The sequence below is a fragment of the Bacillus rossius genome, chromosome 2 (assembly GCF_032445375.1).
Source record: "Bacillus rossius redtenbacheri isolate Brsri chromosome 2, Brsri_v3, whole genome shotgun sequence".
In the NCBI taxonomy this organism is placed as follows: domain Eukaryota; kingdom Metazoa; phylum Arthropoda; class Insecta; order Phasmatodea; family Bacillidae; genus Bacillus; species Bacillus rossius.
In genome coordinates this window covers 107,785,983-107,812,802 of record NC_086331.1, presented here as the reverse complement: position 1 = coordinate 107,812,802, position 26,820 = coordinate 107,785,983, and the positions used below count along the sequence as shown (strand labels likewise).

General features: G+C 36.2%; 1 protein-coding gene across 1 annotated transcript in view; it reads right to left on the bottom strand.

Moving 5' to 3' along the window:
• Nucleotides 1-6,521: 6,521 nt before the first annotated feature.
• The window catches only part of LOC134528808 (uncharacterized), a 33,174-nt gene continuing 12,875 nt past the window's right edge, over nucleotides 6,522-26,820 (bottom strand). Inside the window, exons 2-3 of the mRNA XM_063362468.1 lie at nucleotides 22,003-22,102; nucleotides 6,522-7,378 (exon numbers count right to left, since the gene is read on the bottom strand). Of these exons, the coding sequence (XP_063218538.1) occupies nucleotides 6,961-7,378; nucleotides 22,003-22,102 (518 nt within the window). The 3' untranslated portion in view covers nucleotides 6,522-6,960. The remainder of the gene's footprint in view (nucleotides 7,379-22,002; nucleotides 22,103-26,820) is intronic.

Below are 26,820 nucleotides of genomic sequence, written 5' to 3'. Positions count from 1 at the left end.
ATGGCTACACACTGGCAGAGCTATATGCATTTAGTGTATGGTGCAGCTGGCGGGAATTGAAGAGAGGCAGAGAGACAGTATCGTGAGAGGTTCCCTAACCGACGGCACCCTGCACACACAATGTTCGCACGCATTGACCGCCGTTTGCGGGAAACGGGTTCGCTGCGCGTCACGAAGCCAGCAAGTGGTTCGAGAAGGACAATACGGACACCTAGCTTTGAGGAAGAGGTGCTGGAACGAATTCAGGACACACCATCTACCAGCATACGGGCGATAGCACATGCCATGCACACCTCCCGTCAATCTGTTGCACTGGTATTAAAGGAACAACTTCTGCGCCCGTATCATGTACAGAAGGTACAGACCTTACTATAAGCTGATTTTCCTGCACGACATGCGTTTTGCCGATGGTTGCTGCAGTGCTGCGAAAACGTGCCACAGTTCCTACAGCATGTGCTGTTCACAGACGAGAGTTGCTTCCCAGGGATGGCTTGTTCAATACCCGTAACACTCACGTTTGGGCCGAGCAACACAGCCACACGACGTATCCAACCCGCCACCAACAGCGATTTTCAGTGAACATCTGGGCTGGGATACTAAATGACAGTGTACTAGGGCCACACATTTTGCCACCACGCCTCAACGCTGCAGAGTATCTGCGGTTTCTGCGCGGTGTTTTACCTGACATGTTGGATGACGTCAGTCTTGATATTCGCGCGTCATTGTGGTTCCAGTGTGATGGAGCACCAGCTCACTGCGCCCTCTGTGTTTGTGACCACCTGAACAGAGCATTTGGACAGCGGTGGATAGGATGGGGTGGTCCCATTGCCTGGCCACCGCGTTCCCCCGACCTCTCGCCTTTGGACTTCTACCTTTGGGGCCATGTGAAGTCCCTTGTGTACGCCACTCCTGTACATACCAGGGATGAACTGGTGGGCAGGATACATGCTGCGTTTCAGACCATAGGAAACACACCAGCTGTCTTCGCCGATGTGCGACGCAACCTGTTACGGCGCTGCACTGCATGTATCAGGTGTGGCGGAGGACATTTTGAGCAGCAAATGTAAAGCGTACGAATAAACCTGCATAAATACAGATACACATGTGTCGTAATTGAAATCCGACGTCACAGTCCCTGCCAGGTTGCCTACCTACCCCTGTTACTTTGTTGCGCAGTTTTCAGGTATAAGGATGCATTTCCGGACATGGTTTTCATAATAAAATGTTTTCCACACATCTACATCTACCATCCCTATCAATTTGTAACACATATTCATGGCCACCCTGTAGAATATGTGCTAATAAATTATATTCAGTAGTGATTTAAATTGAATATTTTGATTAATATTATTTACTATTCGTAAATATTAGTAAAAAAATTGTGGTTATATACTTTTTCAAGTGCTCCAATATAATTGAGGTTAACTATCCGTACGTATCATGTATTGATATAAATTAAAATATTATTATTTAATATAATTTATACTAAATATTATTAAAATATTAATGTTAAATATTTATTATTGGTTATTTAATATTTACAAAATAAAGAAATAAATTTAATAAAACATTTAATAAAAAAATTTGTGATTATAATTCAAATCGAACATCAAATTAAAATATTAATTTTTAATATTTATTATTAAATTGAATAAATAATAAATAATTATAAAAATAAATGAACAAATTTAATGAAAACTTTTTGATAAAAATGAATGAAAAGTGAATATTAAATTAAGAAAATAATAAAAATTTAAAAATGAATAAACTTAAATTAATTTTTTGAATTTATTATTAAATGTATTTATTTTCTTTTAAAATATTAAATAATCAATAATAAATATTTAAAATTAAGAATATTATAATATTAAGTACAAATTATGTTATATATATTTATTATTCTCTAAATTTATTTATTTAATTTTTCAAATTTAAACTGAATTTTATTGACTGTGTTGACTATCTTTTTCCAACGCTTTTATTATTTTATTGTAATTAATTATTTGCATGCAATCAAAAACTATTTTTTAATAATGCCAAAGAAGTACCTATAACTTCTCACGCGCGTCCATAAGTACACGCACCCGTCTTTTTCTTAAATGTGCGTCTAAATATGCGAATATTTCGTTTATTGTGACTTTTTTTTTATGAATGTGCATCCAAATATAGGTCCTTTTAGTTGAATGTACATCTTTATTGATGAATTTGTATCCAAAAAGAGCGTTCCTTTTGTTGAATGTGCGTTCTTTTTGATGCATTTGTGTCCAAATGTACTTACTTTTCGTTGAATGTGCGTCCTAGATAAAAATTAATTGTATGTAGTCAAATTTGTAGTGGGAGCTGAAGATTTCATGGTTCAGAAAGTTTTTTTCTGCAGATATTGATCACTATAAGACTATTCTAAGTAGGCCTATGATTGATAAAATATACATATATGTACTTTTTTTTCTGTTGTGATGGTCCTGTATTTAAAACATTTTTGGCCTACATGTCAGCAATACACCTTAGCCTACAGTAATAATAAAACATGTCAGGTTATGACTGTACCATAGGTCTGACAGTTCGGAGAACCCTGTCTTATATCCATGTAATAGGTATTTTCGTAGGCGTAAACCTAGTTGAGTTAACTCCACCTAGCAAGGCCTTCTGCTTCGGAGACTCGCAAATAATAAGCTTGCCACAGTTTTTTTACTTGGTTATATTGTATACTAAGGATTTACAAAGAAGGCCTCATTGTTTAGAGACACATTTTATATATGCATATAATTGCCGTACGCATATGGTCCTGCAGTTTACCTTAAGATTTGTAAGCTTGTAACCTCGTAAACAGCCTTGCAGTATGTATAATGAATACGTATTAGTTCTGTAAAGAATGCTCAAAATATGTAAAATACTGTATAGGAAGGCTATAATGAGACAACATTATATAATTTCGTCGGATCCTTTTAAATAAGATATGCTTCATAATTTAGTTGAGAAGGATGTGCGTTATCTTTTCTTATTAGTGATCTCTTCTAGATTTAAAGCCTAGAATTTTTATTTTTATTTTGTTATTTTTTTGCACTCGTAGAAATAAAAAAAAACGAAGACTTGACTTGATATTGGATGGCTTTCATACAAATTTATTTGAAGAAAAAAAATTATAAACCTCGAATTCATTATGAAAAATTAAGTAAACATTTTTTTTAATGTAACAAAAATATCATTTTATCAGACAATATGGTACAATAATTTTTTAATGCATTTTTGAATTTACGATTGCCACAAAATTATTACTTTATAAGAGTATTCTACAACTTCCAAGACGTCTTAGTGAACAGTTAGTGTATCTTGGTTATATAATACCATTTATCATATTGAGTATTATCACTATCGAAATCTTTGATCGAATGACATTAGAGAATAATAATTTTAATGCCTGTAGTTTTGGTCGTGTAATAGGTATAATTGGCCCATTGTGGTTTTAATGCACCTTATAGTATTCATAAGGAAAGCCCGGTTATAACAATGTAAGCCTGGCAGTTCGGACAAACTCATCCTAAAAGCTTGTAATTGGCCTTTTCGTAAGCGTAAAGCATGTTAAGTAATTCCACATAGCAGGCCTATTGGTTCGGAGATGTTTGGCCTATATCTTGTCATTGATAATAATTTGTTTTAAAGGCCTACTAAGTATCGGCTTTGAATATATATACTGTATAGAAGTCGCGAGTGGATAGGATTTACTCTACGTTTTTCAGAAGCGTTTGATGAGCAGCTTGGGAACTTCACCGCTGCAGTGCGCTGCCGTAACGCCCTGTATCGTCTTTGTTGTTATTTACACGTTAGAGCGCAGCGCTGTCGCCCGCTGTCATTCCCCGCACCCCCCATCCATCATTCACTGCAGCTCAAGGTCGTTCTTGGGAAGGGGGAAGGGGTGTTTGAAGAGTTCGACACTTGTCCGCTAGGGACCACCACAAGTCGATGCCCTAGAGATGGTGGCGATTGCGGCGGTGAATTAACCAACTACCACAAAACCGTATTAGAAATTTTAACCTGGGCTGGCGACTTCTATACAGTATATATATTCAAAGGTATCGGCGAAGAAGACCTTGTTGTTCGGAGATGTTTGGCCTATATGCTTGAAATTGGACATTAATTGGTTGAAAGGAATATCAAGTATAGGTATCGAAAAAAGGTACTACATGCTTGGCTTATATTCTTGTAGCTGGTCCTGTTTAGATCTTAAATTGAAGCGAATACAGCCCTCATGATAGGCATAATGACATCAAGTTACAAATGTATTTAGCCGGAGATCTGATTTGTACATAGTCATTTTCCTTAGTGAAAATAATTAATTTTTTGTCAAAATTAAAAAGGAAAATGTTTGCTAAAATATAACATTTGTCTTGTTGCCTGGATTTCCACAACTAGGACTCTGGAATCTTATGCAGGAATCTAACCGAGTACTACGAAGTACGTGATGTAATGTGTATAAATTTTAAAATTATAATAGTATATTTTCCGAATTTTTTGTAAAAGTTTATAAAATAATTAATTTTTCCCTTGATAGGTTCGAACTGTAGACTACAAACAATGTGTGTGATATTATTTTTTTGTAATTTTTAAATAAATATTGAGTTACTTTTTTTATATTTTAGGTGAAAACGATATAAAAATTTCAAATTTCATCGCCCAGACACAGTGGCTGGAGTTTTAAGCTGCTTTGCGGAGATTTCAAGCCACTGACTGTTTTGGGGGGAAAAAAATTTCCCTCAAAACGGAAATTTGTCCTTAGAACATGGGTTATTCTGAGTCATTTGCAGAACATATATTCTAAGTTCTAAAAAGCAAATTTTTTTCGCTGATTTATCTAAAAGATGATAGGAAATGTAACATAAATAAGATATTTTTCTAAGAGTTATAAAAAAGGTACCAAATCAAATTAAAACTACCTACTTCTTATTATGTAGTTTAGGTGTGTGTGTGTGTATATATATATATATAAGTATATGTATATATAAAGTACAAGTCCTGATAGGATAATCAACGTGGAGTCAAAACTACAGGGGTAGACACTTAAAAATTTGAGGGTGCGTTCCTTTTGTAAAGGTTAGGCGTGCTAAGAAAGAATTTTGTGAAATTCAACCCCTAAAGGTGTTAAATTTTGTACGAAAAATTTTACTGCGTGAGCACATTAGATCGAAAATTAGTCATAAAATATGAAAGGAAAAAAAATAACATGTAAAGCAATTTTATGAAATATCCCCCATTAAAAACTAAAAAATTAAATTAATTTTTTCATTGTACAAAATTATTTATCACAACTGAAAATAATAAGGGGTAGGTTATGGTGCAGGAAAATCCATTTTTCCGCCTTTTTGGGAGGAAGTCTGTTCATCTTTCCTTCGAATACGTTTCTTGCTTCACTATAAAGCCTCTCCGAATACACACTGTTAGCAGCAGCTGATAAGTACATAGCAGCCAGTTTGACTAAAAGTTGGGTAAATTTAGATTTATGTATAGCCCACCAGACAAATGGATCGTCGTTTCTCTCAAAAGTTTTTAAGCTCACACAAGTACTTATCAAGGTCACCTGCTATGGTTTTCTTTGAAGTCGAAAGTCAGAATGTTGTTTGTGCGCCAATTTTCGTATGTGCGTTAATCGGGCCGAATAGTTTGGCCGAATATTCGGCTATTCGGCTACGCTCCGGGCTGAATATTTAGTATTCGGCCTGAGGCCGGATAAACTATTCGTTGCAACACTAATTATGATATCACGGTTGGCACGATAGCCGCGCGGTAAGAAGCACGGTAATTGCAATCTGTCTGTCGTATATTCGAATCTACCCTACCTTTAAGAACTTTTAACTTTTTTTAATCACTAAGGGAACCCTTACTACGACAGAAATAAAGTTATTTATACGATAGTAGTAGTGAATACAAAAATAAAAATTAAATATGGCAACCGATACCAATAAATTGCCTCGCAGGCAACCTTAGCATATTATGATTTACGACCAGAAAAATATCGGGCAGGAATGCGGATGCATGAGATGAAAGTGTTCCATCAAAGTTTGACGAGCCCCCGATCATAGGTATCGAGCGGTGGATATGACTGAACATGGCCGAACCCTCACGAATGTTAGGCCAAATCAACATGCCATAAAGCCATTTCCCATAAGAAATACATTAGGCTTATAGTTCCATTTTTATACTACTATATAGGTTACAGGTTCATGCAAATGTCAGATGACTGAGAGTTGTTGGTTCCCTAAAAAGTAACGTCAACCTAGTTGATAGAATGTGACAAATTCTAATGAACTCCTTTTCTCAAATTATTGCATAAGTATTTTCCTAGTTCAAAAGAAAACTTTTAAAAAGTTTCTTTCAGTAACTACACCAAACACATACTGACCTGAATTTAAAGCTTGCAACTTCAGAGTTGCCAAAATTTTGCAGGACTTATGGCTGTTAAGTTTACATCAACTTGTTTTGTATTCTACCAGATGCAGAATTAAATATTTACATACATACTTCATCAGTTTTTGTAGTATCAGTGTTCAAATGTAATTTATTATTTAACTTGCACTCGTATAAACATAAAAAAGATCATTTATAAAAAATATAATAAATTATTGAGTTTTAAGAATAGTTTATAAAACTTTTAAATTGTACCAATACAAAATGCTGTATACTTTAGAATATTTTGGTTTGCCTTTCAGTCGAAACACATTTTAATATGCCATGCAAGTGTATTGAGACAAATTCGGCACACGATTCTAAGACAAACCATGTAAAATTTAGGTAAAACAAAATGCCATCCTTAATGTTGGCATATGTTTGTGACTTGAGATGAAAATGCGCACTACGCGTTAATTGGTAGCACTGGTAGTACTTGAACAGACATCACGATGCGCGCTGCTTCACTGAGAAGTCTCCGACCACTGGCTTTCTTCGCAGCAACGAAGCATTCACAACGTTCTAGGAATACTTTTTGGACGAAATGGCGTTCATGATGAACTGGAAGGTCTCCGGGGATATCCCGAGGAACGAGTTGCCGGAGAACAGGGACGGCTTCTCGGGCGTGTACGCGGTGCCAGATCTCCGGAAGAAGTCGTCGTCGTAGTCCGAGTAGTCAGTCGTGGCGAATGTGTACTTGGCGTAGTAGACGGCCGCGAAGGCCGAGTATATGAGTAGCGCCGCCGTGCCCACTTGGAACACGGCCCAGAATTTGTAGGAGCCCTCGTTGATGATGAAGTCGTAGTAATTGGTCACAGGGTCTGATCTGGCAAGCCTGATAAGAGGTTTTGGCCCCATCGTTGTGTCAGGAACAGTGGCGGCTGTGGTGAGGCCATGACGAGTTCCTTCGCCCTCACTAGCAGTCGTGTCTTCACCGTGTCTGCGAAAAAAGATGCAAAAAGTATCTCACTGGCAAATAAAAACATATTAAGTCATATCAAGTCATAATTATAATAATATCATAACATATCAAGTCATAATTATAATAATAATATCATAACATATCAAGTCATAATTATAAGAAAATTTAATACGAGCATTTTGCAAACGAATTAGTATATAAAAGGGGCTCCTGGGTCCGGATTGTGATTTGTCGATCACCATCTTGGATCGTGATGTCACGGGGGCATTCTTGGATGACCTTGGCTTTAACTTGCAAAATTTGCTGAAAATTGCCGAAAGGAAATTTAAAATTGCCAAAAATTCGCAAAATTATCCGAAATTTACAGTTATTATGAAAAAAAATCCCGCCAAAAATTTAAAAAATCAGAAAATTTTAAAATTCACTTCCCCAGGGAAATGTTCCCGTTTTGAAGGAAAACTTTCCATTTTAGTCTCCAAAAATTTCCGATGGCTTGAAAATTCCTAAAAATTGGCATAAGACTCTTAAAAAAGAGCCACTGTAAGCCGCTGACTACGTTAGCCAGTAAGCTGCTGATACTATCTTGAAATGCCATGTTGAAAATCTGTAGTTATTAAGTGAGAAATTTGGGAAAAATTCTAAAATCCGTCAAAAAAACCGCTCATTAAAATGGAAATTGACTCGATTTATTCCTGTCCTTGGTTCGATCCTTGTCTCGATCCAAAAATATTTATTCTAGCTAAAAAAAATACTTATTTAAATAAACATGGTGAAAAATCCTAAAAGCAGCTTAAATTCCTCGTCTACCAGACTCCAGTAAGCCGATGATGACACATTGACCGCTATCTTGAGAATTCATAACTGTTAATATAGAAATTCTAAAAAAAATTAAAAGCACTTATTAAAATAATGATTGATTACATCAAATCATGACTGCGGTTTGATACCACAAGTACATAGTCATTAAAAATGATTAATCATATATAAAACAGTCTAAGGTCTGGATACAATAACTAAATATCAATGAAACAGAAGGACATAGGAGAAAGGAGTTAACAAACGCAAAGTGACAGTCACTCATGGAGCGAGGGTAGTGTGTTCGATACCTACTACAAGCATAGCAGCAACATGATAATTTGTTTTTGAATAGTGTAGGGAAATGTATACAAATTCATATCAAGTTAATAGCAGTCACTTACTTTTGTCCTAAATACCTAAATTCAAGCATGTTAGCCACCAAGTTATTAATAGTATTCACGATGCCAGAATAAAGAGACTCGTCCGCGCACGGGAAGAGATTTGCAAGCATGCAGAAACGCCAGGATACCAGCTAGATGTTCGCTCGATACACGCGGCGCACTGCTCTCCAGCCATCTCGATAACAATAAAAAGGTCATTGCAATCATAACCCAGTACATGTAAGTACTTGTTGGAATCGCTTCAAAGTACGAAAAAAGGAACGAGAGTAGAACATAAAATGTGGGCCCCGAAAATTATTTGTAGTACATATGATCTAACACAAACAGTATGTATTGGCCGGTCCGAGCGCAGGCGCTAGGCGCGTGGTGGTGGTGGGGTCAATGACCGACCGACCTCTGACGTCACGGCGACCATTTTACACACAAATATTCCTCAAATTCCTCAAAAATGCCTCAAAATGACTAAAAATTTCAAAACATTTCTATTTTTTCGCGGGAAATATTCCCGTTTTGAGGAAAAATTTCCCGTTTTAGTCCAGAAACATTCAAAAATTAAGATTTCGAAAAACCTCAAAAGACTTTTGCCTTAGAAAGAACACAAAATCCTAAAAGAGATTAAGCATTCATGTCTACAGCCTCCGATAAGCCTCTGACGTCATCTAGGATTATAACGTCACCGTTGCAATTTCCGTTACGATCGCCATCTTGAAAATCTTTATTTATTTTATGATTTTAATTTTAAATTTTTTTGATTGGTAAAAAAATTTAAATAATTAAAATTTAATAAAATATGACTTAAAAACCACCGTTGCAAATATCGTTACGGTCGCCATCTTGTATTCTATAAATGTTGCATGTTTAGTTATAACCAACATCTTGGTTGAGTATGTTGTCATCGTTACACTTTTCGTTACGCCCACCATATTGGATTCTAGATCGTTGCACTTTTCGTTACGGTCACCATCTTAAAAAACCGTAATTTTAATGCTAGAAAATCGGGAACAATTAAAAAAAAATACCATTTTTATAATGCACTTACATAATGGAGTCCTCGGTTCAAACCCGGGAAGAACAAAAATAAAAAACCGTCGACAGATCATCCCTCCACAAAAGCCATCTGCAGACTGACCTCTCACCAACAATACAAAGGTATATATAAAGAGCTAGTATGATGTTACATCCGCCATCTTGTTTTCGTCTGCTGGAGACCACCATCTTGTTTTCGACTCCTAGAGTGTGCCACCATCATGTTAGTTTAAATTTACCTGCTAGAGTGCAACAATCATTTATTAATACTGTGGCACCTGCCATATTGACATATGGGCGCCATCTTGGACTTAAGTAATTATTTATCTAGAAATTCGGGATGAATTTCAAAATTTTTAAATAAATTTGTAATCAATATATGATTGATCCGATCAGCTCCTGTCCTTGGTTCGATCCCTGGGCGACACAAAAAAAATTAATTTCGTGTAAAAATAATCATTTCAATAAATCATGTTCAAATTCCTAAAAGGGGTTTAAAATCCTTTACTACCAGCCTCCAGTAAGCCATTACGACCGCCATCTTGGAAATTTGTATTTATTGACCTAGAAATTCGGGAAAAATTCCAAAATTCATCAAAAACATCGCTCATTAATTTACATGTATCGAAGGATTCCTGTCCTCGGTTTTATTATCGTCAGCGACAAGTATAACAAATATTATATACATTTTATATTCGGTTTTCCATTACCTTTCGCGAAGTTTACTAATCATTCACTCTACGAAAAACAACTCAATACAATATAACTGTCCGACGAATTAAATACGTTGTCTATGGGCCTAACATGAAAGACTAGTTTTTCGATACTTAGAAAAACCTCTAAACCGTTCATGTACAAAGCCATACATATAGACCAAGCATCTTCGGACCACCACGAGGCCGGGGTCATGAACAATGTCAGACGTATAGTCCAGACATTTCCGAACCTCATGAACTTCTTTGTCGTTACCTAATTACAGTCAATTGGACCATCGTAACATGTTTTATGCATACTAAAGGACCAAGAAACCTTGAAAAATATTTTTTTTCAAGAACTATAGGTTTTGAACTAGTAGTTATTCAGTAACTACAGATTTTACTACGCACAATCAACGATAAAGAAAGCAAAATTGGAAGCACATTCGACAAAGAGGAAGCACAATCATAGAAAAGGAAGCACAATCGAAAGCACAATCAACAAAAAGGACGAATTTGCAACGGTGGTTTTTAAGTAATATTTTATTAAATTTTAATTTTTTAAATTTTTTACCAATTTAAATTTTTTTTAAATTAAAATCGTATAATAAATAAAGATTTTCAAGATGGCGTTCGTAACGGAAATTGCAACGGTGACGTCATAATCCTAGATGATGTCAGAGGCTTATCGGCGGCTGTAGACATGAATGCTTAAGCCTCTTTTAGGATTTTGTGTTCTTTCTAAAGCAAAAGTCTTTTGAGGTTTTTCGAAATCTTAATTTTTGAATGTTTCTGGACTAAAACGGGAAATTTTTCCTCAAAACGGGAATTTTTCCCGCGAAAAGAGAATAGTTTTGAAATTTTTAGTCTTTTTGAATCATTTTTGAGGAATTTTGAGGAATATGTGTCCAAAATGGCCGCCGTGATGTCAGAGGTCGGTCGGTCGGTCATTGGCCCCACCACCACCACGCGCCTGGCGCCTTCGCTTGGACCGGCCAATACATACTACTAACACAGAGTTAAACCCAGACCATATGCTATAATAAATACAAGCCACGAACGATGAAAAATAACAAATATTTATACAGGCCACGCGAATCCGATCCAAGAGACCTTAATTTGTCGATACACGACAAACATTTTAAACAGCACATGGACAATGTAAGGCGTCTCCGTCCCAAAATGTATTTTTCGTCAATACTTAAAACATTTTAATCAGGTAATTTCCAATGTAAAGGATTTAGGTCAAGCGAATCCGAACCATGAGCCCTTCTTCGTCGATTCTTGGAATTTCTTTCAATTAAACCACGATACTTTTTTGTCGATACTAGGTATTCCTTTAAACAAAGTAATGATTGTATCCCACTGAAGAGATCGTATCCCTCTGCTGAGATCGTATCCCTATGAGGATATCATATCCCTATGATGAGAAAGTATCCCTCTGATGAGATCATATTCCTCTGATTAGATGCTTTTCTCTCTTATTAGATCGTATCTTTTTGATTAGTATGTAACCCTCTGATGAGATCTTATCCTTATTGTGAGATCGTATCCCTATGATGAGATCGTATCGCTTTGATAAAATGGTATCCCTGCTGATGATATTCCTATTGATGATATTATATCCCTCTGATGATAAAGCATTCCTACTTAGTTGAATGTTTGTACAAATGTACGTTCTTATTGTTAAATGTACTTATTAAAGTATTTAGTCAGGTCTAAATATTTAATGGTTCAAAACCTCATGGTCTTGCATTAGATTATATCCATAACACCTAGCTGACAGTTCGAAGACACTTGTCTTGTCTGCTTGAATTAGGTCATAAATATTTTGGAAGGAATACCTAGCATCAACAAATAAGGTCTCGTGGTTTATTTAAAAGGAATGTCAAGTATTGAAGAAGGCCTCGTGGTTAGGATTCGCTTGGCCTGTATGAAGATTTGTTGTTTATCATTTTTCGTGGAGATGTCTTTATTGTGGCATGCAGCATATGTTCGAATCTGTGTTAGATCACATGCACTACAACATTTTTTGGGATGCAAATGTTACATTGTTAGGCTAATTTTCTACTCTTGTCCCATTTTTCGTACTTTGAAGCAATTCCAACAAGTACTTTTCATATACTGGATTACGATTTCAACGACGTTTTTACTGTTAGTGAGATGGCTGAAGAGCCGTGCGTCACGTGTCTCGAGCGATCATCTAGCTGCCTCCCCCCCCCCCCCAAGGGGCCCGCGCGAGCGGGGTCATACTCTTCCTGCCCGCAGCGGCAGATAATTCTCGTTTGTACACCCTCGTGAATATCTTTAAAAACGTTTTGGCTAACATGCTTGAATTTAGATTTTTAGGACAAAAGTACGTGAATACTCTTATTTTCATTATCTATTTGTATACAATTTCCTACACGATTCAAGAACAAATTATCATGTTGCTGCTATGCTTGTGGTAAGTATCGAACACACGACCCTCGCTGCATGAGTGACTGTCACTTCGCGTGTGCTAACTCCTTTCTCCTCTGTCCTACTGTTTCATGTGATATTGACGTTCTTTAGTTACTGAATACCGGACCTTAGACTGTTTTATACATAGTTAATCAATTTAATTAACTCTGGACTTACTGATATCAAGCCACTGACATGAATGGATCGAATCAATCATTATTTTAATAAGAAATTTCGTGGTTTATAATTACGAATTTCCAAGGTGGTGGTCAATATATCATCAACGGCTTACTGGAGGCTGGTAGATAGCCTAAAGTCCTTCCCATGGCTGGCATACGTCTTTGAAGTTGTATCTGAACAACATTCATATCGTAAATAAAATATTAACTCTTTAAGATAGAACATTGAGCTTCTGATTTATGTCTAATTTAATAATGTTTTGCAATCACAACACATTTTGTATCTGTAGCAAAATTAGTCCATTGAAATAATTGGGTGTAGCACCTGTATTTTCCACATATTTTATTGACGTGTTACTACCCTCTATTATTTCAATGAAATAATTTGGCTTCAGCAACAAAATTCGCAGGATTGTAGAACTTCACTCAATTAAACATAATTAGGATGCTCACAGTTACTTCTTAAATAGTTTCTCTATTATTTACAATATAAATGTTGTTTAGCCCAAAACTTCAAAGGTATACAAGCCTTGGGAAGCACTTAAGACTATATATCATATATCTATATATCATATAGAGGTTTTTAAATTATTTTGTAGCCGAAGATTTTCAGTCGAATTCAGACTCCCCTATATAGTTTTTGATATTATGACTACCCTCACTTATCTGCAATTCAAAAATCCATTCTTGAATAGGTCTATATTTTAAATACTTCCTAGTGTGTCTTATTGGAGCTGGATTTCCGTTGTTTTTAAAAATACACATTGTATCATTATATGTTCCTACTGATTATATATCACATATATATTCGTTTGGTCCTAACCCCTGTTTTAAATTATGTTTTATGTTTCTACCATGTATATAGTAATATGTGCGCAGAGTTTTATTTATTTTTAAAACAGCTATAAATTATATCAGTGAACTAGCTGCCCGACCCGGATTCGCACAGCTATACTAATGGAAAAAAATTAAGCCACATCTCCCATTTACAGTAATGGTAAATAAAAAAAATCAGTGAAAATTTATTACAATGCTGTATAATGTACCGGAGAGAAAATGAATAGCACCGATGGTTTCCCGACTCGTGCACGCAACGTACAACTGATGTACCCGTACTTCGCTACGGCAGTCTACAGGCAGATCACTCTTGCGCCGCTCATTATACATGCCCCTCCTTGTGGGTACGCCACTGCCGCGCGATGCCCGTTGCCATGGAGACGCAAAAGGCATGAACAATGCAAAATCCTGTTCTCATGCAGACAAAGTACCCACTGTTGCCTGGTTTCAACCACCCATGGGATATAATTTTCGGAAAATGTCATCCTGCGTAACATAAGGAACATTACTGTGAAGTTTCAAGTCTGTAAAATATATATACTTGAAAAAAAGGGCAATAAAAAACAAATCAAACACAGAGAGAGGAAAAAAAACAGTAGTTTAGGTTTGCGATTTAAAGTGATAAAAAGTATTTAAATACTAATTGAACTCTTATGAGGGTACTGATTGCTTCGTTGTTAATATCACACGGGTGTTTTTTACTTGTATGGGAAAATTAAGAATGATAAGGCATCTAGTGTGTGGCAACAATGTTAATAGGCAATAGGAAATAAACTTCTAGCGCCTGCGGCATTGTCAACACACACTTCGTACGTGTACTGCATGTTGTATCTAACCCCCTCCAACGCATTTGATTCTAAATTTGACTTTTAGTAAGGATCCCTAATGTTATTGATAATATAATATAGCCTATAGCCTTCCTCGATAAATGTACTATCCAACACTGAAAGAATTTTTCAAATCGGACAAGTGGTTCCTGAGATTAGCGCGTTCAAACAAACAAACAAACAAACAAACTCTTCAGCTTTATAATATTAGTATAGATATTTATTGGTTAATTTAATTAACGCATATATTTGTTAAGATCTTTAGGGTCAATTTTTTATGAGTAGTCAGTAGTAGTAGTAGTAGTATATAACATATAAATATATGTCCTGGGACAGACTTCGGCTGGAGGATTGGAAGGATTGTCGCCGACATTTTGAATTTTGACGTCCCAACGGCCATTTTGGTGTCAAATTTCCTCAACATTCCTCAAAATTGACTCAAAATTTACAAAAATTCCTAAAAAAAACTCCCGTTTTAGACCTAAAAAATGCCAATGGCTTGAAAATCCCCCAAAATGGCTTAAATTCCCCATGGGCAAGCCGCTCTAAGCCATCGAGGTCATGACTTGTCAATTAGGATGCCATGGACACCATCTTGTATTCTCGAACGTTGAAATTATCGTTACGGCCGCCATATTGAAAATCCATATTTTTATGCTAGAAATTTGGAAAGAAATTTAAAATTTATAAAAAAAACTAATTATTCAAATTTTAATAAATTATTTTTAAATAAAACACTGTTGCACATTTCGTTACAGTCACCATCTTGGATTATAGAAACGTTGCATGTGTAGTTACGCCCGCCATATTGGTCGTGTATGACATCATCGTTGCGCATTTTTTTTACGGACACCATCTTGGATTCTAGATCGTTGAAATTTTTGATAAGGCCGCCCACTTGAAAATCCGTATTTTTTATGTTAGAAAATCGGGAATTTTTTTAAATTATGAAAAAAATAAAAATGTAAATAAAACACTCTGTCATCTTGGATTACGATGTCACGACAACCATCTTGAAAATTCGTAGTTATTTAGCTAGAAAATCGGGAAAATATTTAAAATGTATAAATAAATTTAACATATTTTGATAAAATTTTAATAAAACACACACATCCATGGTTCAAATCCAGTGAGGGAAAAAAAAAACAAATCCTTCCTCCACCGACAGGCTAACATACGAACACTAATGCAAGGTATGTATTGCCAGTTAGTATGACGTCATGACGTCACGTCCACCATCTTGTTTTCGTCTGATGGAAGCCGCTATCTTGTTTTCGTCTGCTAGAGTGCACTGCAATCATGTTAGTTTAATTTTTACCTGCTAGAGTGCAGTAATCATTTATTATGACTGTGGCACCCGCCATCTTGAAATTTGGATATCATCTTGGAATTTCATAATAATTAAACTAGAAATTCGGGACAAATTCCAATTTATTTATTTTATAAATCACTCATTAATTTAATGATTGAATCGATCGATTACTGTACTTGGTTCGATACTTGATCGATGCAAATAGGTAATTTTAGGTAAAAAGTACTCTTATTCAAGTGTTTAGTCAGGATGACATGTTTCATTGTTCAGGGATTTTTGGTCGTTTGTTAATCCTAAAACATCCTTAGTTAGCTGGTGTATATGGTTGTAATAAAGCTTATAATATTTCTAAGCACATAGGTTAATTCCATATTGTAGGCCTGGCAGTTCAGAGACTTGTCTGATATGCCTGTAACGGTTTTTTCGTAAGCGTAAAGCATGTTGAGTAATTCCGCATAGCAGGCATTGTGGCTCGGAGGCACTTGGCCGATATGCTTGTCATTGGTTTTACTTGGGCGTATTACATACTTAGGCTGGTATTCCAAGATACAAAAATAAGGGTTTAGGTGTTGAATACGCTACGCCTGTAATCTAACCCTATTTCAAGTTCACGATAAGACACAGCCAGTCCATTATTTTTAGGGAACGGATTTTGGTGTCCTATCCGTTGCCGATCCGTTGCCGATCCGTTGCCCAAATTCCGCACATGCGCAGAGCTCACTTTTTCGTTGATTTCGTTCAGGAGGAGGACTTAGGTACGCCTGGCATCACAAACTCGTATATGTTCAATTTCGTGAATATCGGGTTCGTACCAAACGTACTGGTGTGCCAAATGAAACTTTATGTTAGCGGAACTATCCTGGAATACATTTTGTACACTTTAATTGTCATAACAAGAAATAATCACAAGTTAACAAGTATTTGAGAAAATAAAAATAAAACCATATAATTTGTGCGATGGTGCTTTTATCTCTAGGATTTTTGCCGTGACAATTGTATCGATGGTTGCGAAACGTCTGCTAGATTGATTGTAACCAGTTTCTAGCCTTGAGTAGGGCAACGTTTATTCAAACTGTTGCAGATTTGATTCCTTACGGGGATTCTGTTTGGACACGTTCTGGAATACGGCCCGCGAGTTAGGTCACGGTTGTGTCCCAACAAGGCAGTGCTTGTTCGCTACCTTACACGAACGTCTTGGAATACCGCCCTCAGTATTGAAAAAGAAAGCTTCCTGGTTCTGAGATGCTTGGCCTATATATTCGATATTGTTCATGACTTATTTGAAAGGTATGGCAAGTATCGGCAAGGACTAACTTATGGTTCGGCGTTTCTTGGTCCTATAATAAAAATTAAACATGCATCAGGGACGCTTGATCATGTAGTAAATGTGAAACTTTCTGTGTCAGCCTTGTAATGTGTATAACTTGTCCTATATTCTTGTAATGCACCTTACAGTATTCGTTAAGCATGTTAGATCACGTCCGTACTGTAGGTCTGACAGTTAGGAGACTATCGTCCTTTATGCTTGATATTAAACATTCATTGGTTTAAAGCCATACCTAGAGTCTAAAAAGAAGGTTTTATAGGCTTGGTCCATATGAGTAGTATATAAAAGGGAATACTGGCACGGGTTCAGGTTTGAGGTGGAGGTGGCGGCTTCTGCTGCCTTGGAACCTACATCTTCGACGATGTCATGGCGCCATTTCTGGTGTGTTCTGGAATTTTTCCCGAATTTTTAGGTTGATAATTACGGATTTTTCGATATGGTGGTCAATTAGAAATGGCGGCTCACTGGTGGCTGGTATAAATGAATTTAAGCCACTCTGGGGACATTTTGTCATATAAAATTAAAAAAGTATTTTGAAGCAAAAATTACACATTTGCACAGATTAAGGTTCGGACCAAGGAAAGTAATGGATAGAATCAATCAATATATTAATAGGTAAATTTTAAAATATATTTTGGATATTCTCCCTAAATATTTGGTTGATAATTACAAATGTTCATAATGGCGGTCGTGATAGCTGACAAAAAGGCGGACACTACCATCTGGTGACTATCGCACTCTAGCCGATATATATTAAACCAAATTGGCGGCAGTGTAATCTAGCAGACTAAAAATAAATCCAGCATGGCGGTATCAAATACGGCCGCCATGACATCATACTGGTTGGAGTAATATATGCTTTCATAAATATTGGGGGTTAAGGATATGTTGAATCTTTTACAAGTACATACACCGGGAATCAAACCCAGTACCTGTGATCTCGATTATGTGTTTTATTTGAATACTTAAAATAATGTTTTTAAATGTTATTAAGTTGTAAAATTTAATTGGCCTGGCCTCTTATAACCTAGGAATCCGGACTCGATGGCGTAAGTCATTTTTTTTTATCAAAGTGTTATTAAAAATTTTTAATTAATTTTTAAAGTAAAGATGGAGGTCTTCTATGTTGGCGAAATCCAATACGGTGGACTTCCACACGAACAATCCGCACTGGAACAAGAGCTCGGAGGAACCAGTATATAGATACTACTCTATTTGCGTGGCTCGTTTGTATACAATAAACCCCAGGAAGTGGGACGGACTGCAAAAACTGTAGAAGGGTCAGGACTTAGGGCGCGGTTACACGGGACCCTGAACTACTTCAGGTGAACATGTTTAAGTAAACACGTTTACAAACGCGAAAGTGTACGGTTACACTGTAGTTGCTGAAAAGTGTGTTTAGCTCTAATACCGATTGTCTACTATCAACGAATGACTGTGTTGTTGATCTCTATTTTGTAATTGTATCCAGAAAACGCGGGATTTTCTCACTTGTTTATACAGCATTATCAGCAGAAATGGAATGTGTTTACATATTGCTGAATATTTTTTTACATATCGGGAATTCAAACAACATGCACAGTAAAATATTTTAACTTATTTTTTATTATTTTTTGAGCGAGAGTACCTATCTCAGTTTTAAGAAAATTAAGTTCAGGATCAATTAAAAAATATATATATAATTATCTGTTGATTTTTTTGTTGCATTCGGTAAAATATTACTCGAACTTGTGCCAGAAACACTTTCCATCTTGAATTTCTGCAAAAGACTATTTATATTCTAAACAGCCAATCAGAGGCTAATGTAGAAGATATGTCGATCTGAACTACTTTGCCAACCTGTTTAAGTTAAATGGGAAATGGCCTCGAACGAAACATGTTCAGACTGTGTGTAACCGCACTCAACAGCTGAACAAGTTCACCTGAAGTAGTTCAGACTCCCGTGTAACCGCGCCCTTAGTTACGCAAGGACTGACTCAGCACTTAAAAATGAATGTTCCGTGTCGGGCATTGGGCACGAGACACTGAGCTTTGCTTCGCCACTTTAACACTGTGCCGCAGTGTCATAGCTTTGAATATATATACTGTATAGAAGTCGCCAGCCCAGGTTAAAATTTCTAATACGGTTTTGAGGTAGTTGGTTAATTCACCGCTGCAATCGCCACCATCTCTAGGGCATCGACTTGTGGTGGTCCCTAGCGGACAAGTGTCGAACTCTTCAAACACCCCTTCCCCCTCCAGTGGAACGACGTTGAGCTGCAGTGAATGATGGATGAGGGGTGCGGGGAATGACAGCGGGCGACAGCGCTGCGCTCTAACGTGTAAATAACAACTAAGAAATACAGGGCGTTACGGCAGCGCACTGCAGCGGTGAAGTTCCCAAGCTGCTCATCATACGCTTCTGAAAGACGTAGAGTAAATCCTATCCACTCGCGACTTCTATACAGTATATATATTTAAAGGTCATAGTCACTTGGCCAACGAGAGCAGCTGTCTCTTCCGCACCAGTCAGAAACAGATTTGAAAGTAAGCAGCAAAGTATTTCGAAAAATATCCTGGCACTCTTTCATGCTATTTTGGTGGAGGCTATTTTAAAATCAGTTTACGTATTTTCAAAAATATATGGAAGATAAAAAATTCTGAAATATTAACTGTCAAGCTTCATCCAGAAAAATAATATAAAATGCTATTAAAAACTAGGATTTCTCACAAATATTCGGAACTCGTTCTAGATACCCAGTTTAGTTCTTAGAGTCGGTAACATTTATTTGAAATCTGAAACAAAGAACACGAATAACTTAAACTATCTGATTAAATATCAATTTATTAATAGATAATGGACACGAGGATTCGAACATAAGTAGCTATAATAAGAAACCACTAGTTTTAAGTTGCTGCCTGCCTCTTGAAGTGGTAGCTTATATGAACTTCACGAGTCAATCTCCAAGACCTCGGTACACGCTGCGCGGAAAATTAAACTCACACGCCACTGAAGTTTAGGTGTAGCAAAAGTAATTCTAGGAAGCTGTTTTATAATATCAGTGTAATAATATTATTCGCAGAAATTAATTCACTTACACTGATAACAATATCGGACGGTTCCAAATAATTTGAAAAGTTTATTTAGCATGCAAACTAATTTTCATCAACTTGATTTTTCTTTTAAGTCATTTTTTTAACCTCAACACATGAGGTAATTTTTATTCAGAATGCTATAACCTTTAAGACTTCGATTTCCTGCATGTATATTGTTCACCGATTAAAAAATAATTTAATTTATAAGTTACATTAATTTTCCGTCGTATTTATAAATACAATAATGCAAAGATAAATAAATCGTAATATTAAATGTTGGAAAATGCACCTAACATACTTCAAGACATTATTTATTATGGAATTTGATGTATAAATTATGGAAGCCACTTTTAGCATATCGCAATTCCTAAGGGTTATATTTGTCTTAGAAAATCAGGTATGGAAATAGTGTTTGTGCACAGCCAAATAATTAAAACTATAAGGAATTAAACTATAACCAAGGGAATATAGTTTTATGCACAGAGTTTTTCACCTTTTTTTTTAACAAACTTTGAAAGTATTCATTCCCACTTGTTGGATAACTGGTTGTAATAACCTCTTATTGCATACAAATTTGTAACTTCGGTTGTTTGGAATATTTGAAACCATCTCACTGTGAAGTAATAGGTTATAAATAAAAACATCCCTCTTGTTGCTACTGCTTAGGACGGCATTATTTCGATGAACGCATGCAAATGTTTCGGCTACCGTAACATAACGCAATACTTGGCCCACGCAGAGGTGTTCACTGGGAAACAACCAATATTTGGCTGACTGCTCCCTACAGTCACAACTGAAACCCACTACAGCAGTTGCAGGCCTCACCAGTGTGTTCTGTACAAGTGGAGTGAGCATCTAGAGGTTCTCTTGGGAGGAACTAGCCGACATGCAGCAGGCTGCATTTACCACAGAGATCTCCATATTTACAATCAACGATGCTTGGATTGTGACTCTTCATGCACATCAAATAAACAAGCTACAATAACAGTGTGCTATTGTGTTTACTGTTTGTTCCTGGATACAATCAGTCGGAGAGAGATTCCCTGTTGTAAATACTGTGTTTGCATTTGGGTGCACGATGCATTCGTCCTAGGTAGTTTAAACAAGAAAGTTTTTATTAATTAGGTCATATAAACCAAATGCCCAACATTCAGAAGAACAAATGCATGCAATAATACGTTGTCACCCAATATGATTTAACTAAGAGGAGGGGTATTATTAGAAGTTTGTTAAAATTGATGAGCATCTCTATATCATGAAAATATATTCCTGGAATTGTAATTCTATAGTTTTTGTTATTATCCTCAAATACCATTATTTCTAAACCTGATTTTTAAGGGCGAATTTTAGGAATTGAGATATGCTGAAAGTGGCTTACATATGTTCTAGTTCACTTTCCATAGGGAATAAAACTCTTTAAATAATTCAAGTGATATAACAAACAACCTGCAAAATTAAATTTAACTGGAATGATTTGTTGAAGCAAATTTCCAGTTCAACGCATTAATAATTAACTTAGTTTAAATTAATACACTGATATAAAAGGGAATAAATTACTTAAAAACTTTTTTCTATATAATAGTGTTTAACTTGTCAGCATAGCTTCAAAAAATTAACAGAATAACCTCCAAGATAATATATTCGTAGTTTCAAGACATATTGCACATACAGCAGTAGCGCAAGTATTTCCTCAGAAAAGATAACACAAAATCACGTCACGTACCTGTTGTTTTCTAGATGCGGGAGTGTTACGGAGGCAGCTTCAGTGATCGGCTGTATTGCAACAAACATTGCTGTCGCGGCAAGTACGACCGACGCAGTATCTGCAAAACGTCAAACACACAGTATGTTTGTGTGAATCTTGTAGGGACAGTTAAGGCCGGATTTATAAACCATGCAAGGAACGCAACGATGTAATAACGCATCATGCAACCAGTGCAAGTAAATTACGGTCGTTTATAATGCACGGAGTCGCAAGACGTCAGAAATCATGTAGCTTAAAATTGTTAAACAGTAGAAAATAAATTTATATTCCGGACTTCTTTTGTTTATTCATAATTATCATAAAAAAATATGAAATCTTTAATCAGTATATTTAAAACTGTTATTTCCCTACATTCTGCAAACGTTTATCAAGTGAAAAGGTTATGTATATAATAATAACAACATCGTGGCCGTCTATGCACATAACGTCTATTCTTTTAAAGTTTTCGAAACACTTCACTTCAAATATGGAAGGCGGAAACGCAAACAGAAAAGAAAAAAGTTAAAAGTTGGGCGATGCGTGTGTTGCGTTTTTGCGTGCTTCGTAGTTCATAAAATAGTATTTGAAAATGTAGTTTTGTGTCATGCATCCCTTGCGTTTCTTGGGTGGTTTATAAACCGGCCTGAGTCGTAAAAGTAACACATAAGTGCTCTCTAAATGGTTAGTTTTAGGTGCATTGCGGAAAGTCAGCTGTGAAGTAGTAGTCCTCCTGTGCATTGTTCTTCCACCGGCGATTATTAACAACTGTTTGAAATACATGACACCAACTAGAGTTCTGGCAATGGCGGTTCTGTTACCACGATCCACATGCCAAATCTTTGATTTATTAAATGTAAAAAAAAAAAAATCTGTTTCCCGCCGTTTTTGAGTCCGGCACGAATCCCTGATAGTGAGAAGTCCACGGCTGTGCCACGTGCTTGTAGGCACGGGTAATGTTGGACATCAAAATTCGCTAATGCGCAGGCTCTTTCCGCTCTCACTTCTATGTATATCCACTCTACAACTCTACAAGCTGTGATAACTACAGGTCAGGAGATGAGTGACACCAGTCAAAGTGTCCTGTACAAACCCGGACTAGCCCGCGGTACGCCAATGCTCGTGATTTGAAATAAAAGAAAAATGTAGGTAGTGTTAAATTTACGCACTTCACGGATCTGTCTGTTTTATCTTTAAGTTTTGTCCTAGGTAGCCTACTGTGTTTGTCTGTGCTATCGTCGTTGTGGTGTCACGAATATATGTTTAGTCACATCGCTGTGTTGTCCATATTATCTGTTTAGTATCATCGTTAGGTTCATCTGTTTATCGCTGTTGTCAAAGGTCGATTTTTGTTTTATTTACTATTTTTGTTGCAACTATATGGTTTTGAGCTCACTGTGTTCGTCTGTGCTGTGAAATTTTTTTCTGGCTTAATCCTTTCACGGAATTATCTGTGTGGTCTATGCATTTAACTTTTGACATCGGCTGATTTTGGCCTGTCTTTTGAGTCTTTGCCTATTCATCTTTTATCTATGACACACAGTGTAACCAAAAAAGGCGTTTGTCCAAAAAGAAATAATTAAAGCAGTCTTCCGCATTGTAAGAATCTTCAAAGAACGTAGTATATATATATGTTATGGAGTGTCTCCCGTGAAGTTTCGCTCTTGCAGTTTCAAAGTGGGAGAAGTAAAGACCCCTCGCCTCTTAGTCGGCGTGTAAAGGTAACGCTGCTATTCACAGGGGACATTGCAACCAGCTGGGCTTTCGGCGGGCGTACGCCTCGCTGTTTGAAATGTGAAATACTGGCGTATCTCCAGCGGCCGGCGTAACGGCGAGCCGACGACCAACGGTATTCGCTTGTTCGCACCTGTTTGTCAGCTCAGCTTGTTACTCGTGCGGTGATAACTGGCCAGCTAGACGTTATGCTCCTTCGGCAATCATTCGTCACAGTCACAACGTCGGCCTGCCACTCACGAATACTAAGAGCTTGCTGCTGGGCTCCCGCACATAAGTTAGTAACCCGAGCAGACTTTGTATGCAGAGAGACGACCCCATCAAACAACTCTTTAAACTGTGGTTAGAACCTTCTTTCCCAAATGTCTGAGAAGTACTGCTTATATAAACCATCTGAAACAATGATTTTCTTCTATCCTACTCCGTTCAAAAGATAACTGACAACCACACAGAATGATGATTATATAATGTGTGTCACCTTCCACCACTTTCTTTAACTCTAGCAGAATACAGTTTATAACATTTTAAGCCCAAACATATTAAACTACTTATATTGAATATGACATATATAGTTAATTTTACGCAGCAACTTATAAAAACGCGGGAATTATCTTCATAACCAAGTATTTAACATTATTATACTACTTACAGTTATAGTTTGAAACTGATTTTATGCATTTTGTGTTTTGTAACTTAATTTATAATTAAATTTTTGTTTTGCCAATGTCTCTGCTAACCACATAAAATAAAAGTTATGATTGTGTGTATTGAACAATGTGATTGATGAATTTTTAAAATACAATTATTTTTAGAGATGACCATAGTTTTAAGTAAATATATTTGAAAATGCATAAAAAATTTCAAAAAATAAGTTTATTTCATACTATAAAAAGTGAGAAATAACTCACAGAGGTTCTAAGTAGTTTTTCATTTTAGACTTTTAACTGTTAGAAACAGCTACAATATTTGTAATTTAAAAATATGTTACTCAAAAACCGAATGAAACTACAAGTTAAAATACATCCATGAAGACGTTTATCTTTAAATACAAAAAAATTAAGTTACTCGTTTTTATGTACTTTACAAGACAAACATATATATTACTCTTTTCTATCACTGACTGTAGTTATATACACACACTTATGCCGTTATTAAGATATTTTAACTTACTATAAAGTTATTTTACAGCCACCTAGTATCCAAAAATGTATATCTAAAGGATCGAAAAAACGCATTTAAGTATGTTTACAGTGTGTATATCGATTACATCGTAGTACAATTAATATTTACAAATACGCTTTGAGATGCACAAATTTGTACGGCAGTTGAGTGTTCAAGATTTAGAACTGCAAACAAAGGGTCGCTGGTTGGAACTCTTGCTAAACTAAACCATTATAAAATGGGTAAACAATCTCGGTAAAAAGTATAACTTTTAAGTAATATACTTAGTTGATAACAAGCAAATGTTATGAAAACCCATTCAATGCAAGGTAACACTCTATTTTAGTACGGGTTGGGGGCTCCGGGAGCGGAGGTCCGCAATCTTGGAATGTGACATCACGACCATCATCTTGGATACCTTGATCTTGATTCCGGCCGCCATATTATATGACCTTGAACCCGGCCGCAATCTTGAAATCCAGTGCCTCACTCCCGAAAGTTACACTTTTTGATACATTGCCATCACAGTCGATCCCCCCCCCTCCCCCACCGCATATTACGCGATACAATTTTCGATGGTTTGTAGGACGCTGTACTGTTTTCGTCTGCTGGATTCTACAATCATGAATTATGACATCACAGCTGCTATTTGATTTCCTACAACTTAGATTATGATGTCACTGCAGCCATTTTTTTTCGGGAACATTATTCTATCTTGGGTTATAACATCACGCCCATTATCTAGAAAATCCGTAATCAACATCTAAAAAATTCAAATGATTTTTTTTTAATTTATAAAAAATTATATTTAATTATAATTTTATTTAAATTTTAATAAACAAAAACCTACTCACATCATGGACCTCGGAGATCTCGGTTCGAACCCGGCGAGGCAAAAATGGCGATAGGTCCTTCCTCCACGGAGGCAGATATACCCCACCCTACAAATGCCAAGAAATATGTATTATGCCAACCAGCATGACATTATGGCTGCCATCTTAGATCCACAATTTTGTTTTCTTCCGCATTAGTTTGCTGCCGCCATATTGGTTTATTTTTTACTCCCTAGAGTGCAGAAGTGCTAATTACCAGATATTCAGCTGTCGTAGCGTCCGCCATCTTGTCGGCCAACTTAGCCACCACATTGAAAATCTGTAATTATAACATAAAAAATTGGAAAATCTCCAAAAATCATTAAAAGGTTTACCTAATTATAAAAGATTTATGCAATCGATTCCAGTCCTCGGTTCGATCTTTGGTAGATGCAAAAATATTGTTATTTTATTTTAAAAGTATTTAAGTAACACTACTACAAGCACTTATTTTTAACATGCACAAATAATTCAATTAATTTTTAGATTATCTTTTAACTAATTAAACATACCATCATCTGCTCCACGAATATCTCTATATTAATTTTATGTAGTTCAAGCCACTGTATAGTTGTATACCTGTAAGACCCGATTTCCGAGTTTGATCAGCGAAATACATAACTACTCAACGCACACCTTGTACACATGAATTTTACTATTATGTTTTGTAACCTGTCGTCTCACCAATCGGAAAACGTTTATGAATTAACAGTAGTATGCTTATGCAACATTGCTTTCATTTGTCAAAAGCAACAGATAGAATTGTTCTTTCTTTTCTTGTTTAATTACACGGATTGGGCACAATTTATCATTTTCGTTTAGTGTATGCAAAAATACACCATTTAAAACCAAACTTTTCTTTAAATTTCTGGCGATTGACTACTGCTCTTTTCTTGATGATTGACTCAGGTAAAGAAATAAATTAAGATTGCTGTTGTTTGTATTCCCTTGCAAATCTTCTTATGATTAATCAGACAGTTGCAATGTGAAAATACCTATCCCATTTGTTTCACTTATATGTCTCCCGAGACAA